Raw genomic sequence first — 27875 nt, forward strand, 5'->3', positions numbered from 1 at the left:
AGCATTTTATCACTACTCGCTAGTGGTAACTGGTATACTGGTATGTGTAAAGTCGAGACGCGAGGACTTTAGGAGCCAACCAAATATCATTGGCGCTCATCAATGGAAGTCATTACTTCAACTTCGGCCCTGCGCTATTCGTGCTTCATTCAATCCCCAATTAATGGCGGTTTCTCTCAGCGAAATTCCGTAACCTATCAGTCATGCCTATCCACTTCTCCTCTTCAACTAAGAAGCTTGATTGTGCGCCCCAAAAGTCGATGCTCCCGTTGGTTCGTCTCTTGCAGTTCCCTTCCCAAGTCTCCTGATGACGCCTCATCTGATCAAATTGCAGTTCTTCTTGAAGTTGATGGGTAATGTGTCCATTATGGTACTCTTCTTGTTAATTTTTTTTTGTCTAGTTACTATTAGTTATGCAATTGTTTCGAAGTGTCAATTGTTTGTTACATTAGCTTTGTGTTTATATACTGCCTAATCACAGTAAGTTCTAGAGTACAATGCTAAACTAATATATAACTACTAAAAACTTTTACAAAGTTGGAAATTACTTCTAACAATACATGTACAAATGGACATATGAGAAATGCCGAAATCCTCTATGAGAGGAATGAATAATCTTCCACCCATGTCATTCTTGTAAATAAATGAAGTAAGTTTTTGTTAAAAAAGCTAAAATGAAATAAATTTTATATTGTTTTAGTAGTATTGTATAATAATGTCAAATGTGTATATAAAACTATAAATATTGCATAACAAATGTTAAGTTTTTGTATAAAAATGGTTCAAGTTTAGCGATGCTATGAACAATTTTATATATCTTTGGGGTAGAAATTAGGCAAAGCTCATGGACCTATTAAGCTATATTGATAGCCTTCTCGCAAAATGATCTTTGTACTCAAGGATCAATGCTACTAAGTACTTAGAGATTGGAATAATTTAGAGTTGTCAATTCATGTCTAGATTGGGTTCTGGTTGGGTTAACCCCGGTTTTCATTCTGTTGGGTTTTGTTCGGGTTCAAGTAGGGTCAAATTTGATCTTGTCATTTCGGATATGGGTTTAAATCATTTTTGGTTATGAGCTGGTTGTTTCGAGTTCCCATGAGGTTCTGTTAAATTTCAGATTATATGAAAATGAGCCTGGGTCACCAAATAAGGAGGAGGACAGTTTAGCCTACTTACAAGCTAGGAAGTTCCATCCTAAAACCAATTAGTGATAGGAGGAGTAACTCCTAATCTTATAATGTGGTTTATTCACTCATATCTCTTCAATGTGGGACACTCACAAGTAGGCATTTATTGGGTTTCAACACACCCCCTCACTTGTGAGTGTCTTTAGAATTTAGAGCTAACTGAAAAGGTAATCAAAAATAATCCTCTTAGGGGCTGGACATCCTGTCGATGGTAAACCCTTACCTAGTTGCTTGATTAGAGGCCCAATTAGAAGAGACCCAAAACTCAGGCTCTGATACCATGTTAAATTTCAGATTATATGAAAATGGGCTTGGGTAACCCAATAAGGAGAGTTTGGCCCACTTACAAGCTAGGAAGTTCCATCCTAAAGCCAATTGGTGGTAGGAGGAGTAACTCCTAATCTTATAAAGTGGTTTATCCTCTCCTCTTTTTCCAATGTGGGACACTCACAAGTGGACATTAATGGGTCTCAACATGTTCAGATTAGGTCATTATTAGGTTGGCTTAAGTATGGGTCGAATTCGGGTCGGGTTGGGTGAACTTCAATCGGGGTCATGTCCGAATCTGGTTTAGATCGGATCCCTCTCAATTGCTTTAAGATCAGCTTTTCAAGATGGGTTGAGATTGGATCGAGTTCGAGTTGAGTTGAGTTGAGTTAGTTGCGGGTTGTTTCCAACTTAATTGGGTTTGAGGTCAACTTGGTTTGGGGTTCGAGTCATTACATATTGGTTGCGGGTTGAGTTCCAATTAGCAACTTGGTTGATTCGATTCCTAGTTAGATTTGGGTTGGTGCTAGCCGGGTTTGAGTTATCAATTTTATGGGTCAAATTTCTATTGAGGTTTCAACAGCTCTAGACACAATGGTTACCCCAAAATACTCGGCCACCCATCACTTTGCTTTTTCTCTCTCCCACCTCACCCATGACTAACTCCTACTTTTCCATGTTGCTTATTAATTTTTGGCATCATATTCGGTGTCGTACATTTTGGGATTGTTATTTTTGTCTTTCTTCCACATGTCAATGAAAAGTTCCATTCTCCTCTTTTTTCATGGCGAACCGTCTTTCATTCTCTCTCTTAGTTTTTTATTCTCACCTAATTGTTTAATGAAGACGGATGCTACAATCAGAGCGGTGAAAGGGATTTTGAGGCCAATGTAGTGGGTAAACATAGTGAAATTAGTAACCACTATTAATTAGTGGTAATTGCTTGAGACCTTTGTAGACCCACAATAAATCCTTCGAGATACTCTCCCACTCATGCGCTAAAGGTGATCAACCTGGCGGGGCCTGACCTCAAAATGGGCAGGATTTGGGCATGGTTTTTCGGCCTGTGATTGGGCTGGCCCGATGCAATTTTTGGGAAAAAACGGGAACATGAGAAGCTTAAATATGGAAAAATTGGCTAAATTTTGGCCCCACCCGAAATGGTCCGAAAAGCCTGCTTGACATGGCCCAACTTAGTGGGTTTTGGCGCGGGATCTTCAGCTCGAGCCTTGGGCCGAAGTGGGCCACTTTTTTGGCCAAAGCCCGACGTGTCCCATAATCACCTCTATCATGCGCACACACGAAAGTGGTTAGCCTTGTGTTGCTTTATAGTTGAGTATGCTTGCATGTACGTGTGGTGAAGCATAGGTTTGTGTAGAGGTTGTTGAAATGTCTATCGGGAGGGGAGTCATGGTATGTTCTCAAAAGTTCTGTGTCCAACAGAGTTAGTTAGCACCACCTTACCTTTGTACATCAACCTCGATTGATCCATGTAGTAGTCCGCAATCTGTTTTCCTTCCTTATGAATCATATGTGAACATGACGTAAGAGAGTGTTGGTCTCTCTACATGAGGTGCCTGTTTTATATGGATGAGGTAATCGAAACCCACGTTCTTGTTAACTTACCTTTGGTAATGGTCCCTATCTGCCTTTGCTATAAGGTACCTTTTGCGTCCTAGCGAGAGGCGTTCTATCCAAAAGGTAATATCGCCACTTCTAAATAATAAGCACAATGGCATAAATTCCATCACATAAATGGATTTGAGAGTGGCATGTGGGCGGATAGTATGACTGCCATAGGGATTGGCGAAGGGTCGTTGGTCCTGTAAAACAACAAAAGTAGCTCGCCCCGTAATTGGACGAGTATAGGAGATCGGATCATTGCCTCCTTTAGCTTCTTAAAAGCCTGGCTCACTACTTTGTTTTTGCAACTCATTAAAGGTAGTGGCTAGCCAAACATAGTTTGCTATTAAATTGCATTGGTAACTAATGAGGCCTAAGGACCTTTAAAGACCAGTTAACCATTGCTTTATTTTCTCCATGTCCACGACAACCACTTGGGGATAACATGGCCCAAATAAGCCACTGAAGTTTTGCCAAATACTCCCTTAGTTCCATATGAGTTCGAACCATGGAATTAAAACTCGGTTGTTTCATTATATAATGGCTGTTTGGTAACTTATTTGGAAATTGTCATTCCAAGAAATTCCGTTATAGGCCATTATGAGAAAAATTACATCCTTTGGGCCACATCGCCCATTATGTAATGGTGACTCCCGCGTTAGAGCACTATTTTTTCCTTTACGACTGCTCTTTTGATATAATTGAGGAAAGAAACAACATAAATAGTAAGAAACTACATGCACACACCCATGCAGAGAGAATAAATTAGTGGGTGGCATTTAAGTTTAGATGTATATGAGTTGTTTCATATATTATGATGAAGAAATACTTCTTAAAGTATCAATTTGCAAATATGACGTTATATCCCTTATATGTGAAATTTATGAAAAGATTCACGCCACAATCTGTTCAATACACCTGATATAAGCAGTTTTCGCGATAACGTGCCCGTTACCGCAATCGCGATTGCATCCATTGTTTTTATCTATGGTTCGAACACGCTTCTTTTTCATGTGTCCAAATAGTTTGAACACTTTAATGTAGGAATGATCCCCCCGAATATTTTTATACTGTCTCCTTCTCCCTTTAGCCCACCACACACTCTTTTTCAAAAAAAGTAACCCACTTTCTCTCTCATTTCAATAATAAATTACTCAACTAACTCCTACCACATTTAATTATTTAATAAATTGACAATCAATAATTCATCCTCTAAAACTATGTGCCATGACAAAATTTTCAAACTAATCTAGGACAGAAGGAGTATCATATATATTAAAGTTAGCGTACAACCTTTGGTTTAAATGATAAGAGTAGCTTTGTTCATCAGGATTTGCAAGATGTTACCCTCTTAAACACTATTGCTACCTCAACCTTATGAACTGGCAATTGATGCCTAAAATGTCACTTGGCTAAGAGGAACCGCCTACGTTTGTTGGTTCCCTCAAGTAAAACACCAATTAGTACTTCCCACCAAATTTTTCATGTTCTCATACTCCGTATCTTAAGTTATGAACCCTACTAGTAAAGGAGAAGCATGATACTGTGATCTTATCCGCTTCCTAAAAGTGGGTCCGATCCTCCATGAAATATGCCACTTTCGAGTTCATGTGAGCAAATTGAAAAACTGCTATTGGCTTCACCCTTAATCTAGCTTGTTCCATGGAATTGCAAATGTCTGCTTGCTTTGCTCCACGATATTAACATGTTGAGAGGCTTCGCTTGCTGTCATCAAATAACCCAAGAAGGAGCGCTTTGATACCAACTTGTAATAGAATTTATATCGAGAAGAAAGGAAGCTATCAAAATAATGGAAAAGGAAGAAGACAGTCGTGACTGAAGAAAAGATAACAAAAGGATAATATTAGCAGTAACTATAAGTGTCTCTATGTTGATAGAACCCAAAGTGAGGATGTAATAATTCAACATCGAAGAGGCTATTGTTCTGAGTAAATTTTTCTTCTCCACTAACATGCTATGATTACAATTATAAGATGCATGTTTCATTTTCTTTTGATAACTATTTCTCTTTCTATAACCAAGTTCCCCTTTATTTTTTGCCTTCCCATATCTCACCTAATAAAATCCTCCTTACATTGACTCGATTACCCTTGTTGCGCCTCTTATATGTAAATCTAATGGGAGGATGTTTAGGTGGATGTAGGACAGTCATAGATGCAATCATCCAAACTATCTAGGTATCAAGTTATTGGTGATTCATAATCATCCAAACTAGAGGAATTTGATGATGTTTTGTGATCTTGAAATACTTTGATGGATAAAATCCCATTTAAAGTTGGTGCACAAACACCATGCTATTTGACATTTATAGCACAAGAGCAACATTCTGGAAGCTCCGAATTTGCCATAAAAAAGTCCCTTGCATTTTGTGCATATTGAAACAGAGTTGATGAAGAATGTTGTGTGGTCGACCAATAAAGGATGTGAGGCATCTTATAGAAGGATTTTCCATCATCACTATGATCATGTAATTGGAAAAAGATTTTATGGCTACTTGTGCATTCATGCTTTAATACCAACACATATCATGGCATAATACCAATTTATATAAAAAGAGTGAAAAAGTTGCCAATATGACAACACCCTCTTCCTTTGGCTTGTTGTGCCAATCACGGTAATTGTAGAGCCCACGAGTTCACCTAGAGCTCTACTATTAGTATGATACTGTCCTCTTTGGGCCTAGCCCGCACAAACTTGTTTGTAGGCTCCTTTCCAAAAGGCCTCATTCTAATGTAGTTGGTGAACTCTTATAAATTAGGTAACTCCTTATCTCTCCGATGTAAGACTTGGGATGTATACCCAACAATCCTCTCTCATACTACCCACAAGCCTCCCTTCTAGTGATAATTCGTCTGATCATCTTGTACCGTTGTCAACCCACGGGACACACCGCCTAACTACCACAATATTAGGAAGACTTTTGACATGCGTAACAATCACAAATTTCCCATCACGAGGTCACACCGAGAGCCTAACACATCTCCTTAGATCTCATGCACTATGCTTGTGAACTATGTTTGCAAACAACATGTTTCCACTCCATGCTTTGTGCTCAGCAAGTCACACATGGGGTCCACCATTGCATGCACGTTCTCCTAGCTGAACCATTGGCTCTATACCATTTGTAGGACCCAAGAGGTTCACCTAGAGCTCCACTATTAGTATGATATTGTCCGCATTGGGCCTAGCCCGCACAAATTTGGTTTTAGGCTCCTTCCCCAAATGCCTCATATTAATGTAGTTGGTGAACTCTTATAAATTAGGTAACAACTCCTTATCTCTCTGATGTGGGGCTTGGTATATGGGGCTTGGGATGTATACCCAACAGTAATGGCAAATCGTAAAATAGTTTAATGAATATGGTGAGAGCAATTAATAGTCACATCTTAACAATTGTGAATGAAGTGAATCAAAATTCAATTTGAGCGGAAAATGCTGGAAGGGTATAAGCTGGAGTTAGGAATGAGTCACTAAACTATCTTTATTTAAAGTGCTGCAGAGTAAATATTTATTTATATGAACTATGAGACAAAAATGAGTGAGGGCAATCTTTTCATACGAGTTACTAGATTTCACCAACAACGGTTGCTGTTATTTTTTTTCAGAGTCCTCATTGATGCCTACCGATCTGGGAGCCGTCAGGCCTTTAATATAGGTGCGACAGAGGCAACTAAGGATATTAGCTTGCTATTTTGAGTGGGTGATATAAATCCTCACTTTCCTGTTATACTGATATTTGTCAGCATTTCAAAAGCTTGGATTGGACTGTGCAAAATGGACAGAACCTATATTTTCAGACCTTTTGAGGTACGCGATTGCTCTCTCTCTCTCTTCTTTTTGGTCTCTGTTCTAGAGTTTTATTTTGAGGCTGGGGCCGGTGTTCGCAAGGGGTAATTAGATAGATATGCTAAGACAGTAATGTGTGGTTGTTGGGGTTGGCAGGGGAGAAGGGGAGGGAACTTGCTTTTAGTATCTCTGAGATTTGAATCGTCTTGGGTACTAAGTAGAGTGGGGGGGGGGGGGGTTTACTTTAAAGTAGCCTCCATTGGATGTTCATGTTCACTTACAATATATGATAGCTATGGGTCATACTTGAGCATTGTGTATACAAACTTTATCTGTCCTTGGCAATTTTGTTTATGGAACTAATTGTGCATCATTGGTAGGAAGTTTGCAATCTGATTGAAGTGGTTTTGGTTTCTGTAGAAAGTCTGTAGTTAGCAGTTGAAATGAATTAAGATTAGGTTTGTCTCTAGTGCATAATCCAAGCACATACGCTTTACTTTTTCTGTTAATATAATATGACTATTTGTGACTTACTCAAGTATACCCTACCATTGGTAGGAAGAGCACAGGCGATGAGGAAAGAATGCTTGCTTTGTATTTTAACCGGGTGAGTATTACTCATTTTCTCTAATAGACTACTAGCTATATATTGCACGATGTGCATGTCTCATTTCGGCAATGTTTGGTATGAGATTTTCACAGGTTAGAAACAGATTCCATAAAGCATTACCATTACAAAGTGTTTGGTGTGCCTAATCTATAACTGATTCCGTTACTTAAGGGAAATAAATACTTCCCATTTGTTATCGCTCAAAATACAGCGGAAGCAGTTCCATCACACTCCTCTGCTCTAACTCCTCCTTGTCTGTCACTTTCCATCTCCCTTTTTACCCATCTCTCCCTCCTCTTCACACCCTTACCTATTATGTTTCTCTATTAAACCAAACAGTGGATAACTGTAATGCTCACTGTTTCCTTTCCCCACTCTTAACTATTACCTTCCATTCTGTTTGCTACAATTATACCAAACAGGCCCTTAATATAATTGAAACAACTTGTTGAGAAATACATCTTATCTGATAGCACAAATAATTAGTATACTCCCCATAGTTCGAAAATACGGTTTCGGTTACGGTCATGGTGATGCAGGAACGGTGATGATGCGGTTGTCGTACCGCTAATTATCGGCTTAAACCATGAAACATCCCTAAAACCCGCCCAAAATGCGGTTTTTTTTACACCTTCACGATGCGGGTAATATCGGTTCAGTAATTTGAAAATCTTTACAACACGGGCGATACGATACGATGCGGCCTTGTTTTGACATCATGATACTCCCCTAAAAAAATTAGTATACTTATTGATTTGTAATTGGGTCACATCTTATTTGTATTATTCTTATTAAATTTACTCTCTTCGTTCAAAAATAATATAGAACTTATTTGACATGCATATTGTACGTAAAAAGCATCATGTACCTTTGAAGCTTTTCATAGTAATTGAGTATAATGACTTTTTCATATTAATTTCTAGATTCATGGTGTAGATTCATTATATATTACTATGAATCCTATTTGGCATGCATAAATTTGTTTGAGAAATATACATTGGTCTTATTTGACAAACGCCATTTTCTATTAGAATACATTCATCAATTAGGTTAAATTTGCTTGCAAAAAAAAAGTGATTTCTTAATACGCCCAAATATTTGTTCATCTAGTATAAAACTAACTTCTAAGATGGAATTTCATCAAAAAAAAAATAAAAAATAATCTAAGATGGAAAAATATAAATTCGTATTCTTTTATAATAATTTAAGTCACATTGGAAAAAGAATGCGAAAAATGGCATGTTGGCCGATTCTTTTGACAGTATCTTCTTAATATTATTTGGGGAATATAAGGAAGATGATAATGTATGTAAAAAGCATGAAGTACCTCTAAAGCTTTTAATGTTAAGTCTATAGTGCAACGTCAATGGGTATTAATAAACATGGTATCAAGGGGGAGGAAGTGAGATCTTATTTATGTTTAGCTTTATTTGTCCATCAACAACATAACCATATTGATGAACTTAATTTTTGTTATCTTCATACGTTGTGCGAGATAAGGAATGATAGATATCATGAGTTATTTGATGGAATTGGTATTTATTAGGGAGTGTTCTTATCATTTTTAAGACTTTATTGAAAATGATAGATGTAAGAAGCTATGTGTTATGAAAGTTGAGATGCAGTTGATGTTGGTAGTTTTTGATCAAATGAATTCTATTCTAAATGCTAACTAGGCAATATTGCAGCCATGCTAAGTTTTTCAAAGCAGTGTATATGTAAACATTTTAGTAATGTAATCTAATCTCTATTCTTAATGTAATGATCCAAATAATTGTTATCAACTATTTAATCAACTAAAATTTAATTTTCAGTAGGACATTTACTTAATATGTTTGAAGACCTTTTATTTAGAGTTCAAATGTGGTCATTTTTCCATCTATATATTGATAGGTTTAAGAGGGGGTTTAAGGAGGGAAAACCTACTTTTTTAGCTTTTGCTTTGCATATATTATAGATGAATTGATGTGGGATGAATAATACTTCCTGCGTTTCTAAATAAGTGTTACATTCACTTTTTCACATAACCTAATACGCTTCTTTGATCTTATTATCTTGAATTGCGCACAAGTAAAAATTATAAAAAAGTTGATATTTTGAAAATATAGACTAATCTAACAAGATCCAACTTGACTATATTCTTCTTTATACAATAGCGAGAAAATAGAGTTAAAGTTAGTTGATGAACAATGTCAATTTATCAACGTAATAGTTATTTAGGAACTAAGTATAGGAAGAAAATGTTTTGATCCCAAGGGGGAAGTTTGGGAAAATAATGGACACCAGAACCTCCTTGGGTGTCTCTTTAATATATATCACATGGTAACTTGTGATGTTGTTCAATCTCACTTTGCTCTCCTTGTTTTCTTGCCTTTCCTTTGACAGATTGGCTGGCCAACATCTTTGCCCACCAACGAGAAGGATAAATTTATGAGAAGTGTTTTAGAGGAAAAGGTGCTCAATTTATCTTACATCATACATTAATACTAAATGCAATTTGTTCATTTAATTTTTTTCTATATATTCTTCAATAGGAATCTTTTTGTTACATATTATCATACAAAATGATGTAACATATATACTCCCCCCATCTTGAACACTTTCCTTTTAGGCTTGTCCTAGATTAGTTTGAATACTTACATTTTTGGCATGGTTCCAGTCTAGTACTATATTATTTCTTTTACACTCCTTTGGGCCACACTCACCTTTATTAAGAAAGAGTTACCCAACTTTATCTCTCCACTAATAAAAAGTACCCACCAACTCCTATCACATCTACTTTTTAATAAAATAATATTATAACCACACTACAACTTATCTATGTGTCCCAACAAGTGTTCAGACCTGTTTGAGAAGGAGGGAGTGTGATGGTGTATGGTGAAGTGAATTTTTGTGTGTATAATGGGTACGTAAAGATCAAAGTTAATTGTGTTGAAGCAAAGTTTCTTAATGGTAATAGAAAGTTTGCTAACAACTACCTTATATACAACACTATTACAAAATAACTACATGTATTGTGGTGGTATCGTGCAACTCTTTTCTTGGCCGACTAATAATATCTGGGTTGTTTATATGATATACTTATGATCTTTCTAATATATTTGAAAACTCAATTACTTGTAAATTGTGGGTAAACATTCTTGTACATGTAGTAAAATAGCTAGAGTTTGAACCAAAGATACAACTTTTTATTCGTAAAACATTCTTGGAACTAACTTTACACAAATGTAATCAAGATCTTGAAGTTTGTTTCCCTTTGATAATTTTCTAAAGAAACAAAATTATGAAGATGAAATTAGCACAATATTCTACTTAACGGAATTCAGTCATATCACTATCTAGTTTTCCATGAAGAATTGCAAGCTTCTCCTTCTCTTCATCAGTTCATCCTGAACCTTACAAACCTTTTAAAATAGCTTGTGTAAGACACTCTTCATCGAAATGGTGCACACATAGATTGATATAATTCCTTCTATTTTCTTTTGCTTTGTATGTTCGTGCTTTTCCTAGGTAGTCTGAACTCTGGATGCACAATTTCATGCTCAATAGGATTCATGACAGGTTCATTGATCCTTCTTTGCTTATGACAACCCCCCTTTTAACTCTTCCTAGCTAGTTGCTTCTTTACCCTTATGATCTGCAAGAGTACTTACTCTTGCACGATGCCTTCTAGTCTTTCCAATGAGTTGGTATCCATGTCCACATATTAAAAAAACTAATGGAAGTTCACATATAAATCGCACACTGATGCAAAGGTGTGTGATTGTGCTGAGGCGTATTGTATGAGGCACTTGGGGGGCGACTCGTTTTACTAATATTTCTGATTAAGAAGTAGTTTTTGGGCCTTAGAGTTTACAGTACATCTAAAAGGAATACTTTGATCAAAAACCATTTCAAAATTGTACCTTAAGGTATTTAGACACAAAATTCTGTTGGTAAATGGGTTACTAGTTACTTGGATATGTCGGTGCAAATCACAATGCAATGCGAGTATTTGTGTAGAGTGTTAAATAAAATTCGAACCAGGTTTGAGAGGAAAACTATTCTAATATTTCCTCCGTAACGAAGTAGATGTTACACTTTTAAAAACACACTTTTTTAGGCAATTTTTTGAAGAGGAGAGAGATAGAGAGAAAGAAAAAAGAAGAATCATGTGATAGGAGAGAGATAGAGGGAGATTATTGCCCAAAAAGGAAGTGTAACATCTATTTTGTTACCACTATATTTAGAAAGTGTAACATCTATTTTGTTACGGAGGAAGTACATAAAAATTAAAATCCTTAAGAATCAAGGTATGTAGTACATCAAAGATATATCTGTATGGCTTGTTTACTGAGTCTGGTGGTTAATTTATGGAAACATATGTGGATATATTGAAATAGTCTTGGTTAGATTTAGAATTGTAAATGTTACTAATAATCTATAACAATTGATGGTCATTTTTTTGTTTTGTTTTGGGGGTGGGGGAGGAGGTGGTGTGCCGTGGTGGTTTTATTATTAGTATTATTATTATTGTTGTTGTTGTTGTTGTTGTTGTTGTTGTTGTTGTTGAGCTCTCAACTTATGTTTAGTTAGTGTTTGTGCTGCACACATATAGATCTTTGGTATGTTTGTATGATCAGAAATAAAGAAAAAAGAATTTACTACCTTTGTTTTTTTCGATGCAACATTTGATTATTTCAATACACGGACCAAAAAGTCAAATGTTGCATCTGAAAAAAATACAGAGGAAGTGTATCACTATCTTTACTTATTCTATTATTTTCAACACTATGCTGTTGATCCCCTGCATATTCGATCTGTTTTTCAAGTATACAGTAATTGATGTTTATTGTACTATGTGCTGTGCAAGCTATGACCTGTAATAATTCACAGAAGAAGGCATTCGCTGAGTTTATGAGTTCAAAGAGCACACCTTTACGACCTGGGGTTGAAAAGTAAGGTTCCTTTTTTTTTTTGAGGGGTGAAAATTAAGCTTGTTAGTCCTTTAAGCATAAGTGAATTTCATGTAATTTGATGAGTAAATTATTGCATTTGTGCTAGATGCTTAGAATGTATAGCTTACAGCCAAATATTGAATAAAGGCTTTTGTTGTTACTGCTTTTACATAATCCCTTCATTCTAATGTGGCGTTCGTTGAATAATATGTGTTTCTGAAGGAATTGTGTAGCTGTTACTATCTCTCGCCCTACCCTGTATCAACTTGCCAAGTCACATGGCTGTAGTATCATTTGTTACACTGGTACAAGTTTCATTTTGTTGAATTTTGCGGATATCAACATTTCTAGTTGGTCAAGTTGCATCCCTCTTTACAAATTCTGCAGTTCTGTTGCGTAGAAACTAGAATATATATGTTGGTTTTCTCTCTAGTGTTAATGAGATTCTTCTGTTTTGTTTCTTTTGTTAATACAGTTTAAACTTATTCTTTGTTTTGTGCCATTATCTTTCTTGCATCTAACCTTCATTTTACATTCAAGATGAGTAGTGAGAACTGAGAACCACCTTTTATTTAGCCATGGACCTAGTTGTGTATATAATGTCCCATATCCTTCTTCTCTGTACGACATTCTTTTCCATTTAAGTCAGGTTTAGGAAATTGAAAACGTTGGTCTAAGGGATAACTGGATAATGGATGGAAATGAATCTCCATGTTATACATCATTGTTTGTTTGCGATGAGTTGGTGATGGGATATTCGTTTCGTTTACTATATCAATGATGTGATTATGTTAATCCGGGCTTCTTGAAATTTAGCTCTATAATTTAATGCCTTAATGAGATTATGGGATGCACTTCCGCAATGATGAGTGGTAAACTGTTGGGTGAATATCTCTGTGTATGTGTTATGCCCTTTCTTGTGGAGCTTTCTTATGCCACAGACGCTTTTGGTGAGCATTTATTTGATTATTTGTTAAAGGTTTGCAAGCATTTCCTACTGTTAAGTCCTTCCAGAGAGTAATACTGCTTGGGTTCTATTCTTCAGATTTATTGATGATGCATGTGATGAAGGAATTTGCGTTGCTATTTTGACAGCATCTAGTAAATTTGGGGAAGAGACAGCAAGGTCTGTTATCCGCTTTGAGTCTTATATAGCTTATCAAGTTAAGTATGATATGTTTATGGAATTCTAGTGAAGGAATCTCTATTTGTCTTTTATGTTTCAGTTTTTCTTTTTAATTGAGAACTAAGTATATTTTCTGTTATTGAACTAAGAGAGTTTGATTTTGTTTACTATTACATATTTTCTATTATTGATTTTATTTTTTATCATAATTAGTGCGTATTATTTCCATCGAATTATGTTCGTGAAATTTGTTCCGAAAAAAAACCCCATCGCGATCCAAATTCTTTTGACTAGCGAATCGCGTTCCCGTTCCCGTTCCGCGATCCAAGGCAATCCGCGATTAGGTAACCCTGGTCAAGCCACTAAATATGACCCGTCTGCTTAAGGCTTGCTCCAGCCACTAAATATGACCCGTCTGCTTAAGGCTTGCTCCAGCCTCTTCCTATTCCCGAGGAAGTGTGAACTGGTGGCTCTATGGACTTTATCACTCGGCTTCCCAAGTCCTAAGGCAAAGTAAGTCATCTTTGTGGTTGTGGATAGGCTTAGTAAGTATTCCCACTTCTTTCCTCTTTCTCATCTATTCTCAGCTATGGAGGTGGCTCAAGTTTATTTAGATGGGGTTTTTAAACTCCATGATTGGCCTAAATCTATAGTCAAGCGATACCTATATTCCTCAGTCAATTTTGGCAAGCTTTGTTTTCTCTACCGAATACGCAGTTACTTCTATCCTCAGCTTACCCTACTCAGGCTGAGGTCTTGAACAAATATTTGGAGGCTTATCTGTGTTGTATGTGTAGCAATCATCCTAAGATTGGTCAATGTGGTTGCTATTGGCTGAGTGGTGGTATAATACTACCTATCACACTGCTACTCAGTTGACTATATATGAGGTTCTCTATAACCAGCCTGTTCCAGTGTACTTGCCATACCAACCAGGGGAGTCAAGCAATGAAGCTGTGGATAACTATATAGAAAAGACGTCTTATGTTATCTCATTTGAAGTACCATTTAACTCGAGCCCAGCGAAGAATGAAATCACTTGCTGATAAACATTGGACTAAGAACTCCTCAAGTATTCGTGATTGGGTATGGTTGAAACTTCAGCCATATAGGCAAACTTCAGTGCAGATGAGGACAAATCAGAAGTTGACTCATAAGTGTTATGGTCCCTTCCAGATTGCAGATACAGTGGGTTCAATACCCTGTAAACTCACTTTTCCTTCTTCAGTCAAGATACATAATGTATTTCATGTCTCTCAACTGAAGGGTTTCCGGGGTACTTTGCCTTCCACTCCTCATATTACTACTTGGTTAAAAGGTCATCATGTCACTCAAGGGGTGCAATCTCTGGCTGTTCTGGACAGAAGGGTGGTTAAGGGACCATATGTAGCTGACGTCCAGTACTTGGTTCAGTGGGCAGATTGTCCAGCTAGTAATGCAAGTTGGATGTTTGCTTCTGCCTTTGAAGCTCAATTTCCAGATTTTGTCCTGCAGTCTTCAGGACAAGACTTTTTTGAGGGGGGAAGATATGATATAGGAAGGAATTAAGCATTTGAAATGAAATCAGTTATGTCTAACTGATATTGATTTCTGTTAAGTGTTTGTTACAAATTGTTATCTTCATTCTTGAAATAGCTGTAATAACCCTTTTTGGGGATTATGAATGATAATACAAACACCTTTGAATCACCATTTTTCTCTCTCTCTCTCAATCTTTCTATTCAAAATCTCTAGCTTAATGGTTGAATGTTGAATGCTCGAGGTGTTCTTTCTATTCTTCATCAGAATCACTTCCTGAATTCTACATCAAAGAATACTCCCGCTATTAACTAACCCATCTCCTTCTGCCTAGAATCAACTATAGAACTCTTAAGAATCAACAATTCTTGAATATGGAATTCCTTTTCTTAGCCATCAAAATTTTTCTCCGTTTCCGATTATTACTTACAAAAAGTCTGAACCCCCTATTTTCACTAAGAATAAAATAACATCCTAATGAAAATAAATTTTTTATACCTTGCTCTTGAACAATATCCGATGTAGAACACTAATTGATGGTTTTGACCTTGAACTTTGTTGGAAAAAAAAATCAACAATTACAAGGCAAAATTCTCACCAACAAAGGAACTATTCAGATCCCCTAAGTACGAGTTTGTATAACAAGTTAACAACTATGCTTGTCTAATTCATCCCAATATAGAGGGGGATTGAGCTACGACCAGATAAAATTGCAAAATTACCAAGTTTAGGCTAAATTGAGGTTGGTTTGGAATAATGACTTTGCCATGAACTAAGAAGCTTGCATTGGGGAGAGGAATTAATGATGAATTGAGAGCAAAGAAATTGAAGAAGATGAAGATCACTAAACATAATCGTTGTTAGGAGAAGAAAATAAAGGGATAGGAGAGAAAAAAATAAGCAAATAAGCTCAAAATGATATTTTTGAAAGAATAATGAGAGTCCTTTTGTGTTTCTCAGATTCCGTTATTTTGTAATGATGAGTGTCTTTAACAATGCAAAAAAAAAAAAGTTTAAGTCCTTAACTCAAAAAAGAAATGGCATAGTTTAGGTCCTTTTTGTTATGATTACTCCCATGATAGTGGGCCAAAATGAAGTGTTGAAGTATCCATACTCATGTTGGAGTGACAAGGATGCGACACGGGTACTTAATGTAACATGAAAAGTCCTTGTAACATAGGATAACAATTTTTCTTTGTACTCTTTTTAACGTTGACAAGCTCACCCGCAAATTAAGAAATAGATTTTGATATGTTGCTTAATATAACTTACATTCTTGCATATTGATATTGATTATCGGCTGTGTACTTGCTTAGATCAATTCTTGAGAAGCTTGGCCTTGAAAGGATGTTAAAAGTGAAAGTTATTGGAAAAGAAGAGATTGAGAAGAGTTTGTATGGGCAACTTTTACTCGGTTTGGGAAAATTTTCAGGTCTGGATGAAGAACTCTCTAATGAAGCGAGTAAAGCAGGTATTAGCTCTGATTTTATCTACCACATATTGTTGTATTACTATCAGTTTGCCTGCTTGTAAACTATGTGGTTGTCTTTTGGCATAGTTGCTGCTGAAAAAAAGAGGATAGCTGAGGAGGTGGCTTCCATGCTTAAGCTGCAGGTTGACATCAATACTGGCACACCTGAAAGGTTTTATATCTTCTGCTTTCTATAGCTTCATTCTCTTTAGAAGCATTTCTTCTTTTTTTCTGTAGCTCTTCTGGTTGTGAATCATTGTGGGATAAATTTGCTTTTTTGGTTCTTTCGGTGTCATTCTATGCTACGTTATAGCTTTTGAGTCTGAATGTTACTCAGCATCACAGCTTTCAAATTTCCTTCATTAGCTCCTTGAAAGGTGTTCTAGTCCTGTTTTGATGTGTAATATTCACGGAAGAAATTTAGTTTCTCTGCTTCCCTGGGATGAATTAACTTTGTCACATCTTTTAGAAGAAGATGTCAACTTTCCCGAGTGCCAAGTGAAGGATTTACCCTGTCTGTTTTCAGTTTCTCTGTTTTTCTTTTCTAATTAGCATAGTGATTTGATGTGTAATATTCACCGAAGAAATTAAGTTTCCCTGCTTCCCTGGGACGAATTAACTATGTCACATCTTTTAGAACATGTCAACTTCCTGAGTGCCAAGTGAGGGATTCACGTGATACCACCTTCTGTTTTCGGTTGCTCTGGTCTTCTTTCTAATTAGCATAGCAATTTGGGTCCTGTATGTTTTTCAATCAGAAAATAACTAGTCACTAGTCAGTAGTGTGGCCATGGCTGCTGCAGCCTCTAGGTATAAAGAGTCTTTATGTATCTATACATCTTTTTGCTTCAGTTTTAGTTTAATTTGAGCCTTTTTTCTCTTTAAATAAAGATGTGGCTTTTTAGTAATAACTTAATTACCAAAAAAGTGACAAAAGAGGGGTCCAATTTTCGTAGAAGATGCGCGTGTCTTTGCCTTGCACATGGACTCCAAGGACTAGTTGCACCTCGCGTCTTTCAAACGAAAATTGGGGTGGTGTGTATAGGTGTGTTTTTATTCGCCTACGCGGTGTGAGCGTGTATTTGACTACCTCATTGAAGGGTTTATTGAAAAACGTTTTGAAGTAGCCAACAAGTCTTTATAACTCATAACTAGGACAACTTTGGGACTTATCCAATATAGATTTCCCTATCATAACTTAATTAATAGTCATGAACCAAAAATCGAGTTCGGGGGTGAGGGTACGAACATGATCATGAATCACGTTTGCTTATTGCTGGCATCCACTCAATATAATTCATAGCAAGTTTTATGCAAGTAAATAACCAAATAATTTTTTCACATAGTAAAAAAGATTAGTCTAGGCGGTTCATTAAACATATAAAAGACTACTTTTTTAAGTGACATGTTATTTAACACTCATATATTACCGGGTTCCTAGAAGGTATTATCTGATTTAAACATTAAAACATTTATTTAGGTCTTGATTAACAATAATATAGGTGGAGAACATAAAATATAAATATTTCTGAAAGAGAAATAAAAATAAGAAAAGAAAATATCGTAGGGAGTTAGTTGTAATACATAACTATTTACAGTAATATGAATACATTAACAATCTACATCATGAAAAAAAAAATTGTAACGTTGATAATAAAAATAATTAAAAAAAGCAAAAAAAGGATAGTTAATTTGATTAACTCTTAGAAATTAATACCTTTGTTTGGATAGTTGATTTGTACTGATGTTGGATTAAATATTGAATAAACCTTTAAAAATAATTGCTGTGTTGCGTTTGATATTTGTGCGAGTACTGTGGGAAATTGGCGTGGAGCATATATGAGGGCTTATATGTAGAGGTAGGTGTTGTAGGTCTTGCAAAGTTTGTACAAGTGTAGTTTGGTGATGTGGCAATGAATGGTTGGATGCTAGCTGCACATGAGATGATGATTTATGCATGGGAACTGTTTAGGTGTGGTTGGCGTCATTTTTCAACCCAATTCAAGTAAGCTGATGTTAGAGTTTCCTGGAAAGTTCTGCATATGGTTATATGGAATAAAGGATTCTTGGTCGTAGGTAGAAGAAGAAAAAAAAAAACTGATAGATTGTCTTTTCATTACATGTTCTCAATGCTAGTCAATGGAAAGTCTTGCATATGGTGATGTGGAATAAAGGTTGTTTGAGGCAGGGTGAACTTTTTTCTTCTTTTTTGTTCTATTTGGTGTTCAATTTCTTGAGTAAGATGCTTTGTACAGAATAGAATTGGGTCTCTTACATGGTAATCGTACAGGAAGGGATGGGGAGTGCTATGAACTGAGGTAATTAGCAAGTCAATCATATAATTATGGCAGATATTAGCTGAGATAGTAGCTGATTTGATTAAATCAGGGTGAAATAATCAAATACACTCTCAACCTTTCGAGAGGGATGAGTTCTCTTCCAAGTGTGTTTCCCTCTCTATTTTCTGGATAACCTTATATCACCGTTAATGTTCTCAAAATTCAGTATCTCCCTAAATGAATACGTCAGTGATCATACTACTCTTAATGACTTATGGTCATCAACTTCATTAGTCTTTAAACCCTAATTAGCCTTTAAATCTTTTCTCTCCTCTATTACCTCTAATCTACCAACTTCTTCCTCCATGGAACATTAAGAGTACTCTATGTATTTGCTTAAGGGTAAATAGTGGATTTACTCAGGGTATTTGGTCAAAAATCCGTTAAAGATATTAATAATTAATTTGTGTTTTGGCAAGCGTACAAGTCAAATTGTCACAATTTTTTTAGAAATAGAGGAATTACATATATTTTCCCATTGCATTATATGGTACTAATTTATAAAAGTTCCACTGACGCGGAAATTAAATTAAAGGTTATTTTGATAGAAGAATTAATTATGTTTATTGAGAAAACCACTTTATTTGACAAATTTGAAACTTTGTAAACTTTTCCTGGTGATTTTCTGTTTGATGTGTCAAGGCAATTCTTATACAATAACACTTGCAGTCTGACATGAAAACCCATGATGGGCACTCGACAAGACAATCGAGTGTGCAATACCAAATGGTTGAATCACACAAGTTCCCTTTCTTCAGGGTGCTTTTTTCTTTCCTCAACAATTGACAAGATAATTGTAATTTCAGTGCTGTATCCTACCATTACAATGTGCTTTTCCGTAAAACATCTTGTAGAGGCCCGAAAAGTTAATTTCCAATATGATAATTGTTAACCAGTTTGCGGGAGATTGTGGCTGCACTTCGAGCTGGTGCGGAAAAAGCAGAAGCACCTATCTGCAACTGTGTGCTTGTTGCTGGAAGTCAACCTGCAGTTGCCGCTGCTGAGGTTACAGGCATGTCATGCATTGTTCTCAGAAACAGGTATTATTTTTTCTTGGCTTATTGTCTCGGTCTCTCGGATATTGTATTGTGAGAGGTGCTGCTTTGGTTGGATTTGTGCCCTTCAACATTTTGAAGTTAAATGCTTTTATTATGCGAAAAGGACCATGATAGCTGTTTCACAAATTAGTGAGAAAGCAATAGTACATCTATTGATGAAGCAAGTCATGAAATTTAATCTCGGCCACAACACCGCATCGTTAATCACATTGTAAAGATTTTTGAAGCTAATTGCAAATGGGATATTAAGCTGCAACAGCCAAAAGCCTTCAACAATGTGGGAGAGGGATTCCGTGATGCTTATCGCAATAATTACCATGCTCATTTAAAACCATGGTGTGCGATTGTGCATCATTTGTGCTTCCTGTTTATTACTTTTCGAGCCTGTGGTTATTATTTATTAGCAATCATTGTTATTGTTTCTTAAGAAGTTAGGGAAGCTGGGTCATTAGGTATTGTAGCCTCTTAGGAAGACTTTCTCACTGGCACTCCCTCTCTTGGCTTTAAAGTTGGTTTCACTCCAATTATTAGCTACTCGACGTTTAATTTTCTCGTTTAAGAATTTACTGGCTTAGAAAATCTTCTATTTTGAGAAGCTATACAATCTTAAGATTTTCTGTCTCGTGTGGTCACTGCACTTATTTACCGCCATCTAGGTACATAATCTTTGTACTTTTGTTAGCCTATCCACTACTACCAGGATTGAATCCATTCCCAAGGACTTAGGAAGACCTTGTACAAAATCCATGGAGACATCCTCCCAAATGTGTGCAGGTATAGAGAAAGGTATAGAGAAAAGGTTATAAGAGTCCAGCTGGACTCAAGCTAGAGGTTTTCAGTTGTTGGCAAGTGCTCTAAGATTGAACGTATGTCTCAACATCCTTTCTCATATTTCTCCAAAACCAATCTGAAGCAAACCTTTGGTGAGTTTTATAGACCCCGAAATGTCCTCCCAATGATGAGTTGTGATACTCATGGAGGAGGGTAGTGATGAGAGAACCCCCCTAGGAAGAACCAGGCACCCCTTGTACTTCAGCACGTCTTAGCCGACAATAAACCCAGATAAAGTAGCTGTGCCACTGAGAACATCTTGGATGAGCCTGGATCCAAGGATATTGCTGAATTTCAGTCTTGCAAGCAGTCCAATTAGGACCATGGGAGGTGAGTATTGTACTCAACTTAGCAACAACCAGCAGGTGGAAATTCCCTGGAAAAAGCCCAATACTTGTAGACCCCACCTACAGAAATAATATGACCCACATAGGCCAAGGACTCTTGCCCAAACTTACACTTTTTTTTTTTTTTTGGCATAGAGTTGATGGGCAGCTAATAACCCCATTACTTGTCCCGTGTGCTCAACATGCGGCTCCATAGTAGCACTATAAACCAGTATGTCATTAAAGAAGACCAACACAAGCTTCCTCAAAAAAGGTTTATAAATTATATTCATAAGGGCTTGAAATGTAGCGGGGGCATTGGTTAGCCCAAAGGGCATTACCAAGAATTCATAATGACCCTCATGGGTGCGAAAAATAGTTTTGGGAATATCTTCGGGTTTCATTCAAATCTGGTGGTATCCAGATTTAAGATCTAACTTCGAAAACACAATAGCTCCATGGAGTTCATCAAGTAATTCATCTATGACTGAAATCAGAAATTTATGAAGAACACTGACCTTATTAAGGGCCCCTATAATCAACACAAAATCTTGAGGACCCATCTTCTTTTTTACTAACAACACCGGGCTAGAATAGACACTTTGGGAGGGTTGTATGATGCCAGCCAACAACATATCTTTAATGAGACTTTCAATTTCATCTTTTTGGGTTTGTTGTATTTAACTATTTATAAGGTCGAACATTAACCGAATCAGTGCCATGCTTAAGATTAATTGTATGCTCATGGTTTCTAAGAGGGGGTAGCCTAGTGGGAATGTGAAATACCTGCTCATGCTATGAGATAACAGCTTGCAAGGCTACCGGACAAGGGCGCTGCAACACCTTTTCCTCCCGTTGCAAGTGATTAAACTCAACCATGTAGCCACTCTTCTCCTTCTTGATTGTATGCAACACAACCTTGAGAGAGATTCCAGCTCTAGAGCGAGTCACAATTTTCCCCCCTTTTTGGAAGGATATGGTATGGGTCTTCCAATTGGTGGTCGTTGTGCCCAATTTCTCTAACCATTGAATACCAAGTATGAGGTCTAAATTACCCAAAGGAATGGGAAGAAAGGCTTTTACAATCAATACTCCTTGTAACACCACCTCAACTCCTAAACATTCTCCCTCTCCTTGGACCACAACCTTTGTTCCAAGGGATATCCCAAATGTTTTCAAGTGCTTGATGGAAGGGATGGTCTCCAATGAAATAAAATTGTGTGTTAGCTCCTAGATCAATCATTACAATCACTCTCTCTCTTTGAATGGTGCCCTCCAGTTTCAAAGTTTTAGGACTTGAAATTCCCATGACCAAGTTTAAGAAAATTTCATGGTTAAAAGGTTCAGTTGGAGGTAAGTTGGGAGAGTCAGGAGGGTTATGGTCAAACTGGGTAAACTCCTCCTCGGCAAGGTTGTAATCTCCATCTCCCTCTTGAGAGATTAGAACACTTAGTTCTTTCCTTTTACGTTTATGGCCAATGGACCACTTGTCATCCATTTGAAACAAAGCCCTTTCTCTCTCTTGTACATGTGCTCCTTCTCACTTAACCTCCCGAGTTCTCCAATGGGTTGGCTATGGGTAAGGTGCTTGTATATTTGGGCGTGGTGGGGCTATCTGTGGAGTATGTGTTTGAAGCTATGGAGTGGCTGTTTGAGAGTAATGGGAGGGAGTTGGCTTGGTGTAGGTGGATGGTGGGTAAGGTTTAGAAAACGAGCTAAACCTGTAGTTCGAGGTTTGCCCAGCACCTCGTTGGTAGGAGGTAGAAGCCTTGCCATAGGGTTCAGGGCGAACTCCATCGGTCGACGGCGGTGCTCCCATTGGTACCACAATAGAGCATCTTCGTCGAGTGACACCACCGTCGCCTCATGTATTCTTTCTCAGTTAACGCATAGAACCCAAAAAATCGTTCAGCTCTTACGATCCACCCATCTGGGTTAGATCCGCTAAAATTTAGTAGATCCAATTTTTTAGCCTTCTACCTTCCTCTACCACGATAACCGCCACCAAATCTGACTTCCTCGTAGTCTTCACCCCTCCTGTCAAACGCCTCTCCTCGCCTAAGGGGCTCATCCATTTCTCCGACTCGCAATCCGTCCCTAGCAAGCTCTCCAGTTTTTAGAGATTCGAGCGCCACCCGAATCTTCGCCTGGAATCGATCTTGTCTCCTCTGCTGGTCTCCGATCATAGTCTCGTGATCAGCTCGAGCCCTAGAGATCCTCCCTTCTAAACGCTCAGCGAGAGCACTAAACTCTCTATCCAACTTCTCCGTCGCCTTATCTAGACTCTCTGAAATTTGGATAGTTAGTGTTTGTTGAAACACTACCATTGCCTTACTTGACAGATTTATCTTCTAACAAGAGAGAAACCCGCAGCTCAGCTAACCCTTGCTTTAAGCTTTCAATATGCTGAGTATTTCCGGCCACCATCTTTCTTCCCGGAGTTAGATCGAAATTGCTCTGATCCCAAGATGCTAAGACTCGAATTCACTAGCTACTCACTAAGTCAAATAAGGCAGGTTATAATGCAACAAAGGATAGATAGTTGTATTGATTAATCACTAATGCTTACAACCCCTTTACTTTCGAGAGGTAAAGGACTCTCCCCTGATTTAGTAACTCACTCAATTATTTTCATAAACCTCTCTCTCTACCTCATGGTTTATTGCACAGCTTAGTGGATAAAGGACTAACTATCTTGTCATACCATATTTTCTGTCAAGAGAATGACTCAATTATCGCTAGTTAGGATAACAATATTCCCCTTTTGTTGCAATGTATCTGGACCTCATGGTTTATTTATACCCCTGTTTACAACTCGGTGGATAAAGGACAAACTAACTTGTCAGACCATATTCTCTATCAAGAGAATGACTCAACTATCCCTAGCTAGGATAACATTATTCCCCTTTTGTTGCAATGTAATTGGACCCTCTGGACCCTTCTTCCTTCTCTGGTAAGTAAACCTCAATGGTGGGCGAACTTGGGCTTGGGCCTTAGCAAAGTGTTTAGACTAAGCTGGTATTCTGGCGTGCTTTCCTTCTGACCAAATAGAATACTTTAACATGAATAAGCACCTTGAGATTGTATTATGTGCATTCCTTTGTTTGTACCAACACAAACTTAAAACTCCCTTTTCTTGATATATTCCAAGAAAAGACAAATTCTGTATTTGCAACCTAAGAAGCTTCATAAGTGCTCTCTGGCTCTCTGCAATGTCATTTAGCCACAAAATGGTGTAACGAGTTCAACAATCTCAAAAAGTTATGCACAATGCAAAACACTGATCAATTTCTGCCAATGAACGCCAAAAGTTTGATGATTGTTAGCTTTGGCAATTTATCTAGTGATGTTCTGCTCGTGACCAGGTTGCGAGGTGGCCACTTACGAAGTCTATAAGTTGTGCTACGTACATCAGTTGATTAGATTCAAGGGAGTATAATACTCGTAATGCTTAGTAATTTGTTTCGTCATTGGATGGACTAAGCTGTTTGCCTAATAGAATATCATGGTATTGGAAACCTACTTCAGGCACCTGACACGGTCGTTGCACGTGCCAAATTAAATACCTAACTTAGCCTAATATAGGGTAAGAAAGGGTCGAGTCCACGAGGAAGCAAGGATTAATCAAGGGTTGAATGAGATTTAGCGAGCTAAGCCGATTTTTAGCTTACTTAGCTTAATTTTTCCTAGTTTCTTTTGTTTTTAATTTTTTCTAGTTTCTTTTCAATTTTTCTTAATTTTTACTTTGACTTTTTTTTTTTGTGTGACTATTTGTTTTTTTTATTTTCTTTTATTTTGTTTATTGAAATGTTTGTCTTAGTCGGTGCCCTTTTTTTTGTGCTTATTTGTCGGGTTGAGCTCGTGTCTTTTGATTTCTAAAAACCATCTCTTGGTTGAGTTATTCTCTGTAAACTCCAAGCATGTTTCGTTTGCGCAAAAAAAAGTAAGAAAGACCATGGCTCGTCTTCCCAAAAGAACCCAAAGGACACCCTTCCGGCCCTTAAGTTCGTCAACCCCGAACATAAACGTTGGTATGACGAACTTAAGCACCGGAAGATTAAGTTCTAGGCATGGAACGCTTTTACACGTTTAGCGCTTTGACGTATGAGCGCCTCACCTTGGAATTCTTAGCCTCTCTCGAGAGACGTGAGGTTGAGGGACATGAGGGGGAGTATGAAATCTCCTTCCAATGATTCAATCAACCCCAATGCATCTCTTTGGCGAGACTTAATCAAATTTTCCAATGTTGAGACGTGAGGTTGAGGGACATGAGGGGGAGTATGAAATCTCCTTCCAATGATTCAATCAACCCCAATGCATCTCTTTGGCGAGACTTAATCAAATTTTCCAATGTGATGCCTCAAACGCCATTCGCAACCTCAAGACTTGGCAATATCCCGTATCTATCAAAGGGACGTAGTTTGGCGGGACATTGTCGGATACGCCCCCTTTGATCCAATGAAGGGTTACTCCTCTCACATGCATTTCCCCATCCTTAGATACATTCACCGCCTCTTGGTTACCGCCATTTACTAAAAACAGAACCAAGTAAGGTAGCATCGGAGGAGGTGAGTGCACTCTACATTGTCGCCCATCACCCTGAAGAAATTGGGGGCAAGTTGAATTTCGGATTTCTATTTCTCCAACGGTGTCTTGCTATACGCCGTGGGGAACTATTCAAATTCGATATTCGTTGTGGGGGGATGGTTACTATCATTGCCTCCGCCCTTGGGTTTGGGGAGCAACTCTCTTTGTTGACTACAGTTGATGAGAACCCCTTCCTTGATTTGAATTATATTAGAGCCGCCGGGTGGATTGATTTTATCCCCGACCTCGAGCGGTTTGTTTGGAAGGTAAGGGTTTGTCATCACTGTTACCTACCAAACCCGGAGGTGACCCAATTTGATCGCGACGGGGAGGATGCTGATTTTCTTCTCATCCTTTTTGACCACCCCCCCCCCCCCGTTCGGGGAAGCCAGGCCGCATGCGTTGACTTAGCTCCTCCTCTCCATTAAGAGGAGCCGAGTTCCGGCCATTGTGCCTTAGTGTCGTCTTGCTCTTTTGACTGCGAGGGGGCCTATTACAGTCTTGCTCTCAACCAAGATCGTATGATGAATACGATCCAAGGCATGAGAGAAGACTTGAGTGGTATGATGGTACAAACTAATGCTATGTACTATCACCACGTGGAGAGTGGAAATGTTGACCTATATGTCAACTTTCCAAATTGGCCTCCTCAACATGGGCCGGCACCGTGATGGAATGAACGCCAACCCACGTACCCGTATTGGCCCCATCGCGACCCACCCTATGATTGGCGAGCACCCGGGGGTTCCAACCCCATCCACCCCTATGGCGCTTGGCCGCCGGGTTACACGGGCGGTTGGGAGCCTCATGACCCCGCGCCTTTAGCTTTTTACGGCTCGATGCATTTAGTTTAGGTCATTTAGATTCATTTTAGGCCATCTAGTTTCCTTTTCTTCCCCTTTTTCATCATTTCTCATATTCTCATACTTAGCATTTAGTTTTAGTTCGTTTGCATATTGTTAGGTTGCATATAGGTCATTTCATTTGCATGTGCACCCTCCCCCTCCCCCATCTAATATTTTCTTGGAGTGTTTGAAGTTAAGATAAGCAAGGAAGGGGCTCCAAGAAAATATTAGATGGGGGAGGGGGGATGCACATGCAAATGAAATGACCTATATGCAACCTAACAATATGCAAACGAATTAAAACTAAATGCTAAGTATGAGAATATGAGAAATGATGAAAAAGGGGAAGAAAAGGAAACTATATGGCCTAAAATGAATCTAAATGACCTAAACTAAATGCAAATAAGTGAACCTAAAGTCCACTTATCAGCACCGGCAAACATGTACCCATAGTCTACAAGCAATGAAAGACCATAGTTAGTTGGATGAAAGAATCTAGCTGTGAACACATGCTGAAATTAAATTTAATATACTGTAATTGAGTGTTCTACCTTGATAATATGTATAAATTTTAGAAGAAACGGTACACATTAAGTTAGTATTGTTTCTCTTAAGGCTATATCTACCTTTGACAATTATGTTTTTAGACTTTAGGGTGAATTTCGGAACTTCTGATCAGTTCTTTTGACCTTTTAACTTTGGGTGGTTTGAAGACAATGGTTTTATGGGATATATGATTTTTCTTAATCATTGCTGGTGTGATATCCTTCACAAATTTCAAATGTTTGTTCCAGCTTGACATCTAGAGCAGAGTTCCCATCAGCAATTGCTGTCATGGATGGGTTTGGAGATGTAGATCTTACAGTATCAAAGCTACGATTGACGTTGTCAAGATCATCTCTCTAATTGTTGTCATGGATAGATGAGAAAAATTGAAGGAAAGTTAGATTCTCGTTGATTTTAAACTGAAGTTACAAGCATTCGGTTTTTTATCAGCTAACACCTCTTGAGTTTTTCCTTTCCTAGTTTGGTGTTCACGAATAGTGAAGCCATGAAGGATGTGGGTGGTCATTTTTTAATAGTTTTCGGAGAATCGTTTTGTTGTGTTTGTTGTTTGTTACTGTAATTGCTCGAAGTTCTTGTTTGTTTGATGATGGTTTGTAAATTAGTTCAAATTAGCATTTGCATCAATTATGCAATATGAAAGGACTTAACGTCTTTGAAATTGATGGTGTTACCAAGATAATCCCCTTATATTTACCTCTTCAATATGCATGTGCAAACTTTTGACAAAACAATTTATTGAGGATGTAGGAGTAATGTCTGATTGAAAACGAAAC

General features: G+C 37.7%; 1 protein-coding gene across 1 annotated transcript; it reads left to right on the forward strand.

Annotated features, from left to right (window-relative positions):
* Window positions 1-27760, forward strand: LOC104882980 (CBBY-like protein). Its single transcript, XM_010667418.4, has 11 exons — window positions 1-353; window positions 6707-6756; window positions 6845-6908; window positions 7446-7494; window positions 9883-9951; window positions 12373-12434; window positions 13480-13560; window positions 16395-16549; window positions 16637-16721; window positions 19785-19928; window positions 27330-27760. Exons 1-11 carry the CDS (start codon window positions 103-105, stop codon window positions 27439-27441), a joined length of 1122 nt encoding a protein of 373 aa, XP_010665720.1. The 5' UTR covers window positions 1-102; the 3' UTR covers window positions 27442-27760.
* The last annotated feature ends 115 nt before the right edge of the window (window positions 27761-27875 follow it).

The sequence above is a fragment of the Beta vulgaris genome, chromosome 8 (genome assembly GCF_026745355.1).
Source record: "Beta vulgaris subsp. vulgaris cultivar EL10 chromosome 8, EL10.2, whole genome shotgun sequence".
Taxonomy (NCBI): Eukaryota; Viridiplantae; Streptophyta; class Magnoliopsida; order Caryophyllales; family Amaranthaceae; genus Beta; species Beta vulgaris.

Coding starts and splice junctions, on each gene's coding strand:
- LOC104882980 (XM_010667418.4), top strand. CDS start 103: ATGGAAGTCATTACTTCAACTTCGGCCCTGCGCTATTCGTGCTTCATT. Junction 6,757..6,844: donor CCGTCAGGCCTTTAATATAG/GTGCGACAGAGG, acceptor GATATTTGTCAG/CATTTCAAAAGCTTGGATTG. Junction 13,561..16,394: donor TTTGGGGAAGAGACAGCAAG/GTCTGTTATCCG, acceptor GTACTTGCTTAG/ATCAATTCTTGAGAAGCTTG.